This window comes from Delphinapterus leucas, chromosome 10 (assembly GCF_059928025.1).
Source record: "Delphinapterus leucas isolate spDelLeu-1000000601 "Yukka" chromosome 10, BTC_Dleu_Yukka2, whole genome shotgun sequence".
NCBI lineage: Eukaryota > Metazoa > Chordata > Mammalia > Artiodactyla > Monodontidae > Delphinapterus > Delphinapterus leucas.
The window spans coordinates 103,728,158-103,741,925 of NC_143138.1; the positions used below are offsets into that span (position 1 = coordinate 103,728,158).

General features: G+C 61.5%; 2 protein-coding genes across 11 annotated transcripts in view; both read right to left on the bottom strand.

Moving 5' to 3' along the window:
- On the bottom strand, positions 1-6,458 carry ABTB1 (ankyrin repeat and BTB domain containing 1). Of its 8 annotated transcripts, none has more exons than XM_022562580.3 (12): positions 6,352-6,458; positions 4,964-5,026; positions 4,819-4,874; positions 3,802-3,946; positions 3,538-3,697; positions 3,394-3,439; positions 3,030-3,221; positions 2,824-2,942; positions 2,473-2,568; positions 2,204-2,371; positions 1,242-1,442; positions 1-1,176 (listed from the first exon to the last, which is right to left on the bottom strand). In XM_022562580.3, the coding sequence occupies exons 1-12, from the start codon at positions 6,405-6,407 to the stop codon at positions 970-972; spliced, it is 1,509 nt and encodes a 502-aa protein (XP_022418288.2). In that variant the 5' UTR covers positions 6,408-6,458; the 3' UTR covers positions 1-969. The 8 variants fall into 8 exon arrangements, with proteins under 8 accessions (XP_022418288.2, XP_089775959.1, XP_022418287.2 ...); XM_089919833.1 differs by having other exon boundaries at positions 3,036-3,254; XM_022562579.3 differs by having other exon boundaries at positions 3,030-3,254.
- A 205-nt stretch (positions 6,459-6,663) lies between these two features.
- The window catches only part of PODXL2 (podocalyxin like 2), a 41,454-nt gene continuing 34,349 nt past the window's right edge, over positions 6,664-13,768 (bottom strand). For all 3 annotated transcript variants that reach the window (XM_022562576.3, XM_089919832.1, XM_022562578.3), the window contains 4 exons: positions 10,927-11,083; positions 10,534-10,595; positions 7,661-7,840; positions 6,664-7,027 (listed from right to left, as the gene is read on the bottom strand). In XM_022562576.3, the coding sequence (XP_022418284.2) occupies positions 6,815-7,027; positions 7,661-7,840; positions 10,534-10,595; positions 10,927-11,083 (612 nt within the window). In that variant the 3' untranslated portion in view covers positions 6,664-6,814. The remainder of the gene's footprint in view (positions 7,028-7,660; positions 7,841-10,533; positions 10,596-10,926; positions 11,084-13,768) is intronic.

The window sequence follows — 13,768 nt, forward strand, 5'->3', positions numbered from 1 at the left end:
AATATTTTAATGTAATACTTTACTTTTAAATCAAAATTAATGATAAACTAAATACTGACATTTCAAAACAGGATTCCTGGTTGTCTTTTGCTCCAGTCCCCCAGGACTCGGCAGAGCACGGTCGGTCGGCTTGTGGCCCCTGCCCCGCCGGCAGGCCCTCTTCCGCCCTTACACCCCACTTTAGGTACAAGCTGTTCTTCTTTCAAGCTGTTCTTCTTTTCTGTTTCTGCTTACTCTGTTGTTAACAGTTGATCTGTTTTTCCCAATGAGATCTTGTGATGGAATAGAATGCATATAATATTTTCCAGTAAAATGTATGGAAATTCTTGATTCAACATCGAAGCAGGCCCTGGGCTGAGGGAAAAACAGTGGCTTCCCTCCTCAGCACCCCCTGGACTGATACGCACCACAGCCAGTGGCTGAGGCAGGTGGAGGGAGCCAGGCTGGGCTGGGCTGAGGCCCACAGCGAGCCTTAAGAGCAGCAGTTGCTCAGTAAGCGAGCTCAGAAGCCCCGCCTTAGCTCACCTGAGGGCAAACAAACACCTCTGGCCCCGCGAAACCTCCCAGGGCCAAGGGGAAACCCTGTCCCCAAGGGGAGTCTGGTCATCAGAGGGCTGCCTACTCAGACCCACAGATGCGGGGCCCTGACCCAAGCTCCCCCGACCCTGTCCCTGGTACACAGGCTCCCACAGTGAATTCAAGCTTTATTGTCCACCTCCGCCCAGGAAAATATGCCAGGAGGGGCCAGGAGCAGGTGGGACAGGGGACGGAGGCCCTAAGAAACGGCCTGCCAGGTTTCCCTGAGTGGTGCCCAGCCCCAGGGCCTTGGGGCTGGTTTGTGCTGCGGGAGAGGCCTCATCCCAAGGTACCCCTCCCCGGGGTCCCCAGGCACAAAGAGGAGGGGAGCCCCGCCGAGCGCCTGCCGGCGCGGTGACGCCCCAAGCTCACAGACCACGCGGCGCACAGCCCTCAGCAGTCCAGGCCGACGGACGCCAGCAGGTCCTCCAGCGCCCGCAGCTGCCGCTCTGCCTGCTCCATGGCACTGCACGTCTGCGCGGCGCTGCCCAAGTGGAAGCGGATGTCGTCCACCAGCGGGATGGAGTCCGTCTCCTGCCGGGCCGTCACGGCCGCGGCCTCCTCCTTCACCGCCTCCACGAAGTCCTCCCGCTCCAGCAGCTGCGGATAGGCCGGCTCAGGGCACGCCTGCTGCCCACCCTCAGCCACCCTGGGCCCACGCTCACCTTCTCGATGACCTTGGCCATGTACTTCGTGCACTGGTCCTCCAGGCGCGCCAGGCCAAACAGCTTGGCCACGCGCCACACGCCCACCACGCTGTCCTCATCCAGCAGCTGGGCCAGGCCACGGCCACACAGCTGCTTCAGGCCTGGCAACAGGTACATGTCGGCCACACTCAGCACGTCGTAGGCCAACTCGGGAGGCAGCTGCGAAAAGAACGGAGGTGAGGAAGGGCACCCGAGACTTAAGAATGGGGTCCACGGGCCAAGCCAGGGGCTCACGTTGCAGGCCAGCTCTGTCCCGAGCCCCGCAGCCAGAGCCCGTGTTTCCCACCTGCTGTGGCAGGCACAGCCTCCAGAGGACGAGGGAAGCTGGGTGCAACTTTCACCCAGTCCAGGCGGGGGCACCTGCTTGGCCGTCACCCCGTTCTCCGGGAGCAGCTGTGACAGGGACCCTACAGCCCACTGACCCCTTCTGGGAGGAAGTGTGCTAACCCTGCCCTGGGCACTCACCGCAGAGAAACAAGAAACAAACCCCCTTCCTCAGTCACCATATTACTACAGTGACCAGCACACACGCGCGCACGCAAGCAGCACACACCTGCCGCCTCCTCACCTGGGGCAGCTGCCTCGGGGCAGCCAAAGGGCCCTGTGGTGACCCCAATGCATCCCCACTGTTGCAGGAATTCAGGGTGACTGTCCCCGCCCACCCCCTGGATGGAAAACTTGGGGACCTCAGATGGCTACACTGTCTCTCCAAGTGCCAGGTGCTCATGCCATGAGTCTTGTCACACATTCCTGCCCTGGAACCAGGGCCCCTCCACCTGATAGAAAAGTTCACACAGGACCCACACTCCAGCCTCATGGAGAACAGGCCTCTCAGAGCCAGTCCGGACCTGGGCGCTTCCTCTAAGCCCTGTGGTGACATGGCCTGTGTAGCTCCCCCAATCCCTGCCCAGCACACACACCTCGGTGTGGTCACTGTAGATGTAGTACAGCACGTGGGTGAAGACGGCAGGCGAGATGTCGTGCAGGGTGATGGCCAGGAGGCCGCCTGACGCCTCCAGCTCCTCGTTCTCTCGGAAGTGGTCATCCAGCAGGGCCCGGAAGTAATCGCTGCGGCCACAGAAGAAGGCCTGTGGGAGGCTGGGCTCAGGGTGGGCCAAGACTTGTGCCTGGAGGAGCTGGCCCAGGGCTTAAGGCAGGGGTGGGGGTCCGGAGAGAAAAAACTTAGTACCTTGTGACAGAGGAAGCTGTAACCGTCCACTCGGAAGCAGACATCAGGACAGCTGCTGAAGCCGTCGCAAGGGAAGGGCAGCTCGCCAAGATCACCCTGGCGGGGGACAGCAGAGCAGGTGCCATCAGAGCAGGCAGGAGATGGGAGAGCAGCCGGCCCCGGCCAAGAGCCTGTTGTAGCTCATCCTGGAGGACGACCGCTGCCCCGTGTGTTGACTTAGATACACGACAACTAAAGCAAGCAGGCCAGCTCAGAAAAGGGAAGCAACTGGGCTCTAGGTTTAAACCGCATCCCCATCCCCATCCCCAGACACGCCCTACCCACAAGCCCAGCCCAGACGGGTGCACTTACCCGGAGCTCGGGGGGCAGGGCACAGTCAGCCAGCAGGGCCAGGTCCTCCCGCAACCGGGGGTCTGCCTGGGGGGGCTCAATGGTCAGCACCTTCACACACGTGCCTGGCTTGGAAGCCACTGTGGAGGGGAGAACACAGCTTCAGGGAGCCGGGCGGCCCGCCAGCTGCTGCCTGAGGCCCCGGGCCCCAAGGCCTGGACACGCACACTCACACTTGGCCTCCAGGTCGCCGAGCAGGTCCCACAGCTGGCACTGCTTGGCCAGACGCTCACAGTCGCCGACATGCTCCACACCGACGTCCAGGCAGCCTGGGTATGGGTGCAGGGCTGGGGGGAGGCTCAGAGCCTGAGGAGGCCCTCGGCTGCCCCGCGGCCGTGCCTCGGCCCACCACCCGAGTTCTACAGGACCCGGGACAGACGAGAAGGGCTCCTCTGTGGGTGGGAAAAGCCAGCCCAGGAGGCAGCTGGAACCACCCTGCACCCCAGGGGATGAGCCCCAGGAGAGAAAAAGTGGCGCCAAAGCCACGTCTGGGTGTGCTGCAGCCCCTCCCTACCCAGACCCAGGGCTCACCTGTGTACAGGTACTGCAGAAGGGCCCCAAAGGCCACGGGGTTGATCTGTAGGCAGAGACCACAGGGAGACAAGGTCAGAGACAGCCGCTCAACACAAATTCCCTGCTCACCCTCTGCCCTCCCCATCCCCGGGAGGGACGCACCAGAGGGTGCCTGAGGACCACGACACTCTTGCCCTTCCATTTGGTGTCGAGCATGTGTGCAAAGTAGGTGCTGCGAGCACCCAGGATGCAGCGATGTGCCCGGAAGGACTTGCCGTGCACTAAGAAGGCCACGTCGCTGTGGATGCCCTGTTCCAGGAGGCTGGGGGCAGAGGAGGGGGTGCTGAGCAGTGCCGCCCCTCAGCCCCACACCAGCCGCGCCCACCGCGGAGCCCCTGTGCAGGGCTGTCTCGTGCTCAGTCTCACCGCAGCAGGCAGCTGTAGTAGTAGTCCCGCCGCCGGTAGGAGGCCGTCACCTGCTTGTAGTCACGCAGGGCCCGGCGGATGGCCTCACTCTGGGCCCCGTAGAGACAGCGCTCCCCATCGAAGGTGTTGGCCTCGCAGCGGGCTCCTGGGGACAGCAGGGCTGCCCAGTCTGCAGGGCCATGGGGCTGCCCGCCACAGCTGGGGAGGGGCCTGGGGGAGAGGCGCATCTCCCCTCCCCACCCCACCTACGGGGCCCGAGTTGCCCTGGGCCTGCTCGTGCCCCAGCATCCTCCCCGCCGGGGCCCAGGCACACGCCACACACCACACAAAACAGACGGCTTGGAGGCCGGCCCTAATCTGTGCACTGGCGGTCTGGGGACACACCCTAGGCAGAAGAGTCCCCGTCCTCACCTAACTGAGGTTCCTGGGGCAGAAAGACATACACAGGTTAGCAAATGACGTCAGGTGCTCTGAAAAAAAAGCTAAGCAAGACGAAGGGTGACACTGGTGGCAGCTGCCACAGGAGAAGCTGTGGAAGGTCACTGTGGCAGAGACAAGGTGCAGACACCTGAAATGAGTGAGAGCCATGCCAAGACCTGGGAAAGGCCTTCTGAGCAAAGGGAACAGCAAGTGCAAAGGCCCTGAGGGGCACGTGGGGAGGCGGCAGAGGGCTGGCCGGGGCGGGAGGGGGAGCAACGCCCGTCACGGAGCAGCTCAGGGCAGGCCAGGTTCTCTAGCTCATGGGAAACACAGCGGGGAAGCCACTCAGGCCAGGAAGCGGGTCACACTGGCCGTGGGGCATGCCCACTGTGGCAAGGACAACAACACACGGTAGAGGACAGGGAGGGGCAGCCGCAGGGAGACGCTGACCCGGGGCTGTGAAGCTGAGAGGAGAACTGGCTCTGAGGGCAGAGCTAAGGGCACTTGCTGACGGCGCGCGGGACTGAGAGGGGATGCCAGGGCCCCTGGGCACAGCCCGCGTCCACCGCCCCACCCAGCCCTGCCCTGCGCACTCACCGTTGGCTAGCAGGTAGAGCACCAGCTCTTCGTGTCCACAGAGGCAGGCATAGTACCTGAGAGAGAGATGGGCAGGGCAGGGGCGCTGTCAGGCGTGCAGGCCCCGCCCACCCTACCCACCCCCCTGCCCCCCGCCGGCACTCACAAGGGGGTGCTGTCCCACTTGTCCCGCACATTCACCTCCACGTCTCGCTGCTCCAGCAGGTACCTGGGCAGAGGAGGTCAGAGCCTGGGTCAGGATGGGTTTGGGGTCTGGAGAGGAGACCTGCGGAAGGGGAAGGAGGAAAGCCTCCCCAAGTGAGGGCAGAGACCAGAGCAGGACAGGCATTTAAGGCAAAGGAACCACGAAAGAGTGTGGATGTGGGAGCCCCTGGGCGTCAGAGGCCCCAGAGCTGAAGAGGCTGAGCATCTGGGCTGAAGGCTTAAGGGAGAGAGGGAGGGAGGGAGGGAGTCAGAGAGAGGGAGAGAGGGAGGGAGACAGAGAGAGGGAGGGAGACAGAGAGAGGGAGAGAGGGAGGGAGACAGAGAGAGGGAGAGAGGGAGGGAGACAGAGAGAGGGAGAGAGAGAGGGAGGGAGGGAGAGAGGGAGGGAGGGAGGAGACAGGGAGGGAGGGAGAGAGGGAGGGAGGGAGAGAGAGAGGGAGGGAGGGAGGGAGGAGGAGGGGGTGGGGCCCTGCCTCCACCCGAACCCTCGGGCTGCATGGGGTGGCAGGTTAGCCTTCCCAGAGCAGAGGGACTGGAGGTGGACAGGACGACCAGGAGACTTGCAGACATCCTGGCAGCGTGGAAACGAAAAATGGACAGATTATATAGAAGGCGGAAGTCAGGAAACAAAGCAGCAGAGGAGACGGGTGAGGGGAGACCACCAAGAATGGTGATGGACAGGAACCCACTTCGAGGAGACGCCCAGGTTGGATCTCAGACTGCACCACACTTTGGGGGCTACCAACTAACTCCCAGGTGTCACCCGACCCTGGGGAGGAGCCCGGAGAAGCTGCGGGGCTCAGGAAGTCCCCGACTGGCCCGGGGAGAGCGCTAGGGGAGGTCGGGACCAGGGATGGGGGAAGGAAAACAGGTGCCTCTTATCCCACATCAGCAGCCCCTCCCCTCCCCGTGCGGCCCGCGGGGACGGCGATTGCAGCACCCGGGCTGCGTCAACCGCAATTAGGAGTTCCCGAACTTCTGAGAACCAGAGACTGGTTCCGGGCCACAGGCGTTCCCAGCGCGGGCTCCGCAGCTCATCAGAGGAGCCACGTAGGGGGCGTCCCAGGCCTGCCCCCAGGGTCTGACCTCCGGGCCCTTCTCTTCTCTTTGCCCCTCTCCGCCTCCTCCGGGCGTCCGCGTGGCAGTCCTCTCCTCCGGGACTCCCGGAAAGAGTCACGCCAGCACCCGACCCCCGCGGCCCCGCTCAGAGAGCTGCCTGGACCGGGGCGGTCCTGCTTCGGCGCCCGGGCCGCCCCCGTCCCCCACCCCCCCGGCCAGGCGCTCCGCGGGCGGCCCACTCACACCCTCCTCGGGGCCACGGCTCCTCACCGCACTCGGCCCACGTCCCCCTTCCTGCAGCTGGAGAACAGGTCGCAGGTATCCATGGCGCGGACGTCCCCGACCCCGGCCCGGCGACCCCAGGGCAGCGGCGAAGCCCCGCCGGATATAAACACGCCGCGCCGCGCCCCGCCCCGCCCCGCCCGCTCCGCCCCGCCCGCTCCGCAGCGGCGCCTGGCGCCCGGAGGACCGACCCGGGATGCGCCCGCCCCGCCCCTCCCCTTAGTCCATCGCCCCCGCTTATCACACACGTTCTCCCCCCACTCCGCCCCCAAGCGCAAAAACCAGTCGCGCAGGCGGAGGCGCGGGGCCCGGTGTGCTCTCCGGGCGGCTTTAATGGGGTCCCGGGGCAGCCCCTCGGGGCGTCGGGTGGGGACGGGGATGGGGCCGAGGTGCGTCGTGAGTCGGGGGAAAGCAGGGACCCCGCGCCGAGGGCCGGGCGGGGCACAGCCCCTCACAGGTGCGTGTCCTCCTCGAATACGTCCGAGTCCTCGGGGTCGCGCTTGCCCCCCATGAGCGCGCTCCAGCCCCCCGGGCCGTTGACGGCGCCGCCGCCGTTCAGGCTGGGCTGCTTCTCCTGCATCTCCGACTGGCTGTCGCTGGCCACGTCCAGCGTGGGGTTGTCGTGGCAGCCGTTCTCCACGAAGCGCAGCTCCTCGCCGTGCGACTGCGGCGGGAGGGGCCGCTGGGAGAGCACGCCGGGCCCCCGCCGCCCCCGCTTCATCCCTTCACCGGTCCTCAGGCCGGCGGCGAAACCGCACGCAGGGAACCCCAGCGGACCCTGATGGACGCAGGCCCCTTCGGCTCTGGGTCCTTTCTTAAAATGACTACTGACCCTGCGCACGGAACAGACCCACGGCCTCCCTGACACCATCTGATCCCTCCCACCACCACCCACCCCTTCTAAAGGGACTCATGGGAAACAGGAGCTTTGTGCCCTGGCCCCTCCTTTGGGGGGAGCTGCCAGGCTGCTGGAGCTTCCTCTTGACCCCAAGACCCCAAGCCAGGGCCTGTCTGGTGAGGCATCCACAGGAGCCCAGGCCTGCGAGGCCGCCCGCCCCCCCAGCAGCGGCCCTGCGGGTGCAGCCAACGTCCCACTCCCTGCACCTCCGGCACCTAATGCGAGGCTGGCGCCCTGCAGAGGGCGACTGGGGGCCAGGCCCTGCACTAGCGCCCCACCCGCAGTCACCCCAAGGCAGATGGGGACACTGAGCCTCAGATGTCTGAGCTTGCTGGGCACCCCCTCACCGGCACCACCGCGGCCCAGCCCCCTGCCCCACTGGGCTCCACGCTCGCTCACCACGTGTTTCAGCTTGGGCAGCCGGCGCTGCCAGCAGTTATAGAGCAGGCCGAGCACGATGATGATGACGCAGATGGCGCCGATGGCCACCAGCACCACAAAGAGCGTCCCGTAGTCGCTGCGTACCTGGCTGGCCCGGGCCTGGCAGCTGCTGGTGGTGGAGTAGTTCTGGATGCCAATCTGGGGGCGGGAGGGGCCCGGATCCTTAGCCAAGATCCTAGGGTGCCAGGGCTCCCCACAGGGCCCTTGGGGTTGCAGCTCAGGGACGGGGAACAGGCTTGGAACAAGCTCCCTCAGAGGCCTGGCTGGACCTGTGCTCGGCGAGGACCCTGCCCGATCCCCAGCCCACGCTGCCTGAGGGCGCCTCCATCCCCAGACTCCTCACAAGCCCGAAGTGGCTCTGACCCTGCTGCAGGCGACGTTTGGCCCTAAACCCACCTGGTGGTGGCCCTAACCCCCCACTGAGGTTGGCCCCATGCCGGCAGTCACAATCCACACTGTCCCCACCAGCTTGAAAAAGGACACGAGCAGCTGTGAAGCTCTCTCCTCACATTCTCCACCACACACCGCAAGGAATTGCAAACACAGCTTCTACCTTGGGGGGCAGGGGTGTCCCGGTATCATTATGGCCATTGTGGGCCAGAGAGTGCACGTCCTCTGCCACCCCCAGTCTCTCAGCTTCCTCCCTCTTCCCACTGGAGTGGTCACCAATGTCATTTAGCTGCCCAGCACCCCCCGACACTGTGGGTTGTCTTGAGTGGGTGGCCTTCTCTGGCCGAGTGTCTGCTCTGTCCCCACCGGGTCAGGCAGACACTCTCCACAATCTGCATCTCGGGGGGAGGAAAGCAGGGACGGCGAGGTGCCATCATCAGATGACAGGTGCGAGGGTGAGGGTGCCGTCCACTGGCTCCGGCGCAGAGACCTGGGAGTCCCCCTTTCTAAAGCCAGGTGTTAGCTCTTCTTCCTGTGAACCACCTGTGTATTTCCAGCACTTTCTCTATTCACTTTTTAAGTTATCAAGGCTCAGTTCTCCTGCTAGATTCACCACCAATGCACATGCTAAATCTGCCCACTAATATACGTCCAAAGACCCAGCATGCTTTTCGGCCGAATCAGTCTGAATGAAACGTCCGGTAAAGCCAGAATACCCAGGGGAGGGGAGAAGCAGAAGGGTCTGTAAAAAAGGTTAAACCCAACTTTCCACCAGCCCCCCAGTGTTCATGAACCCCAAGTCTCACAACTGGACCGGCCCCCCATGGCTACCCAGGTGGTGTAGATACAGCATCACGGTGAAAGGCCCAGGCTCTTGAATCTCTCAGGCCTGGTCCAAAGCCTGGCTCAGCCACGCACTAGCTGTGCCATTTTGGGCAAGTCACCTCCTTGCTCTGGGTTTCAGCTCCTGTCTTAAATGGGGCACCTACGGTACTCAACAGGGGGCCTTATTTACTGCTTACAACCCCAGGGTGGTGCTCAGGGCCGGGTGAGAGAACCCAGTCTGGCACTCAGCACACTTATCAAAAAGCCGCAAACCACCACGGAGGCCACCCCCAGCCTGGCGTGGACTAGATAAGGAGGTGGGGCCCACGGGCACGGGTGCCTCAGCTCTGTCAACAAACACTGGAGGGCTCTCGAGGGACTTCCCTGGTGGTCCAGGGGCTAAGACTCCACACTCGCAATGCAGGGGTCCTGGGTTCGATCACTGGTTACGATACTAGATCCCACATGCCACAACTAAGAGTTCACATGCCACAACTAAAGATCCCTCATGCCGCAACTAAGACCCGACACAGCCAAATAAATAAATATATAAAAAACAAACTAAAAACACTGCAAGGGGCTTCCCTGGTGGCGCAGTGGTTAAGAATCCGCCTGCCAATGCAGGGGACACAGGTTCGAGCCCTAGTCCGGGAAGATGCCATGGAGCAACTAAGCTGCGGAGCAACTACGCCCATGTGCCACAATTACTGAGTCTGCACTCTAGAGCCCGCAAGCCACAACCACTGAGCCCGCGTGTCACAACTACTGAAGCATGCGCACCTAGAGCCTGTGCTCTGCAACAAGAGAAACCACGACAATGAGAAGCCGCCGCATCACAACAGAGCAGCCCCCGCTCGCCGCAACTAGAGAAAGCCCATGCACAGCAACGAAGACCCAACGCAGCCAAAAATAAATAAATAAATTAAATAAAAAAACAAAAAACAAATACTGCAGAGCTCTTGAGAACTAAGGGGACTGATAAGGCCCCTGGATTCCAGTGAGTGGACGGGGCCTGGAGGACACGGGCTGTCCTCAAGAAGGGAGGTGAGGAACTGCACTTCCTCCTCTGGGGAAGGTGGATCTGGAGTAGAGGTCAGCCAGCCTGTCTCCTCAGCCCAGGTCCCTGGGGCCGGCCAGGTGGGCGGTGGACTGCCTGGGTCGCCCCCCCACCCACCCCGCCCCGGGGCCCCCGAGCTGGCCCAGCGCGCGACTCTCAGTGGGGAGTGCCTGGTGACACTTTCTTTTGTGCCTTTGGGAACTGCGCCACGTTCTCCCCACCCACCAGGCTTCTGCACGGTTTCCTGGCTAGACGTGGCGCTTCTCCGCCGTCCACCAAAGAACTCCACTTACCCTCCAAGATCCCCTCGGCGGGCCCCTCCCTCTGCATCCTCTCCTGACCACCTCCCTCCATGGCTTGGGTCTGTGCCTGCTGTCGCATGTCACACGCACCGCAGCTGGTAGCTCCGTGCTCCTCGGGAGCTGGGCCTCGGAGACCGGAGGCAGGAGCTGTCCAGAGCTGCTTCAGGCCGCACCCCGCCACGCAGGCCCTCACGCCTCAGGGAAGGCAGCCCCGCCCCAGAGTTTTAGGGGTGCAGGGAGCACGGCCGCACTCTTACCTCCACCAGGCTCCTGCGGATGTCGCCCAGCACGGAGAGGACGTCTTGAGTGGGCACCACCCCTAGGGAAACGCACCATCAGCACAGCCCTGGCCGCAGAGGTGCTCAGGCTCCTGACCCTCGGACCCCCTGTCTGAGCCTCCGAACCTCACTCCCCAGCCTGGAGCCCACACAGACCATGACCCGTACCTGCTGCCCACCCGCTGGCCCCTTCCAGAAGCCACACCCACGGCCCCTCCCCCACCACACAGAGTACATGGGCCTGCGCCTCCCTCCCGACCAGGGTGCACTCATCCTCCTTCTCTCCAGAACGCAGGCCCGTGGGCGTCACTGAACCCTGAACCAGGGAGTCCAGCTGGGACTCAGCTTGCCCTCCCCGCGGCCCCCACTCACCTTGCTCGCCCACCAAGGTCATCAGCAGGTACCGCTCCTTCTCGCTGGGCTTGCTCAGGGAGATGCGCCAGTGCCCGTGGCGGCTGCGGCCGTGGCGGGGCAGCGCCCCCTCCACCAGGGCCAGGAGCTGCAGCCCCCGGTGCCGCCGGAACACCTCCTACGAGGGCGGAGAGAAAGCCCCGCGTTCTGTGAGGGGTGATGCCCCCCGACCCCAGCCTCTATGCCTGGGCCCCTCTGACCCGGGAAAGGCCAGCGGGCTGCCCAGAGTGGCTGCTCAGGGACCTCTGGGGACCGCGGAGGAGGCTGTGAGCCTGGCCTCGGGGGACAGTGGGCACAGCAAGACCTGAGTCCACTTGGTCCCTGCAGGCGTCCAGGTGCCCCCTCCTGCCTTGGCCTCTTGCACTCACGCGGGGCCTGAGTGTCCAGACGTGTCATGTGACGGACGAGTATGTCGGGGGGGGGAGGACAAGAGAGTGCGCGTCAATACGGCCACCGAGGCGGGAGGCATCCTCCCCAAACTCCCCTCCCCCTGTCACTGGAGAGACAGGGCTCAAAGCTGGGGAGTCAAGGAAGAGTCTGCTGTAGAGAACGAAGGTGTGGACACCGAGGCGGGAAAGCGGGGGGTGGGGATGAACTGGGAGATTGGGGTTGACATATATACACTAATATGTATAAAATAGATTTTAAAAACAAGACGCCTGTGTCCTCGCAGGGTGCAGCGGTGCTCAGGACAATTAGCAGAGATGGCCATAATGGTAGACCCCTGGCCGCAGGGAGGGGCAGGAGAAGGGGAAAGGAGACTTCTTTCCCATCTGACGCTCTTGTGCTGCTGAGATTTCCTTCAGCTTGTACACAGGTAATCACACAACTTAAAAACAAAAGCAAGAGGCTGGCACTGAACAGGAACTCGGCATGGGGCAGGAGGCCTTGCCTCTGGCTCCCAGCCTGTCACTGTCCCTTCCTGGTCCGTCTGGGAAGAGGCCCTCCTCTGGCCGGGTCCCCCGACCCGTGGCCCCCAGCAGCCCCTCCCTCCTGTACGTGGGCTCCTGTCTCCAATGCTCCCAGCCGCGGGGCCGCGAGCCAGGTGTCTCTGCCCATGAGACACAGGCGTCTCTCCAGGCCAGCCTTGTGGGCCCTCCTTTCTGCTGGGGCCCAAGCTAAGGAGCGTGGCTGTCATGCTACTAACGTGATGAAGGGCCTTGTTGCCATGGCAAGTGCCCAGTGCAGGCTCTCACGAGCGTTAGGCTCAGCAGCCTAAGAGACGCCTGCTCAGTTCCACACCTGGGAGAAGGCTGGTACCTGGAGATGGCCCGAGCGAGCGGCTCGGGAAGCCCCAGCTCCTGAAATGGCCGCTACCGTCCGTGTGTGCGTGCAGGGGAGGGGCAGCCGTGCCTGAGCCCTCCTTGGGGCGGCGCCTCCCCGTGTGTGTGTGGGCTGCAGCCCTGTGCTCCACCACCTGCGCACACCCCCCATTTTCAGGGTCCAGACGTTTGCCTGGCTTAAGCCCTAGACCCACAAAGTCAGTTCTGGGAGGGTCTGATGACTAGGTATCTCATACATTTTATTCTGTAGATGGAAAGTGAGTGTCCGTGGCTTTGGAATCAAATATGGATTCAAATCTTGGTTCTGCCATTTATCGGCTCTGTGACCTTTAGCAACACACTGTACCTCTCTGAGCCTCAGTTTCCCCATCTGAAAATGTGGGCATCGGTCCTAAATCCGTGGGCTTACTGTGAGGATTGAAAGGACTTATTCAGTCATAGGTGCTGGGACGACTGGATATCTCAGCAGAAAAGAAAAAACATACCTGGACTCATAGGTCACACCATACACCAAAGTCAATTCCAGATGCATTTCAGATCTAAAGCTTTTAGAAACAAGCATGGCCTTGGAGTAGGCAAACATTTCTAAATTGGACCCGACGAAACCACTAACCATGAACGAAAAAACTGATAAGTTGGCGTATTTTATGATGAAGTTTAAAAAAATTAAGAACTTCCATTTATCAGAGGGTACTATTAAGAGGGTGAAAAGGCACCCCACAGGGTAGGAGAAAACATTTACAATATGTATACGAGACAGAGGTTTCATATCCAGGACATATGAATAATTTACAGACATCAATAAATAAAAAGTCAGATAACCCAGTCGATAAATAAGAAGTCAGATAACCCCGTCGATAAATGAGCAAAAGATCCGATGAGGCACTTGACCAAGAGGCTAAAACACACAGGAAAAGTTGTTCAACTCTGTTGATCATCAGGGAAATGCAAAGTAAAACCACCAAGTGATGCCACCACACTACACACCTCGCAAAATGGCTAAAATGAAAAACAACACCGGTGGCCGGCAGACACGGCAGCCCCAGAGCACCCAGGCGCTGCCGCAGAGTCACTGGCACAGTCACCGTGGAAAGTCGCTGCACAGTATCCAGGGAAGGTGAACGTACGCATACAGGCTGACCCCACGGCGCCACCCGTTGGAACGTGCCCAAGATGTCACAAAAAGACAAATACTGTGCGATCCCACTAATATGAGGGGCCCAGAGCACTCAGATTCATGGAGACAGAAAGTAGAAGGGTGGTTGAGAGAGGGGTGAAATGGAGTTGTTTAATGGGGACAGAATTTCAGTTTTTGCAAGATGAAAAAGTTCTGGAGATCTGTTTCACAATAATGTAAATGTACTTAACACAACCGTACACTTAAAAATGATTAGAATGATAAATTTTATGTTAAGATTTTTTTATAATTAAAAAATCCACCGTAAAAAATAATATTGACTAATTAGGTGGATGTCAAGTGTTAAATGAGAATAACAAACCAGACAAAAACAGGGAAAGCA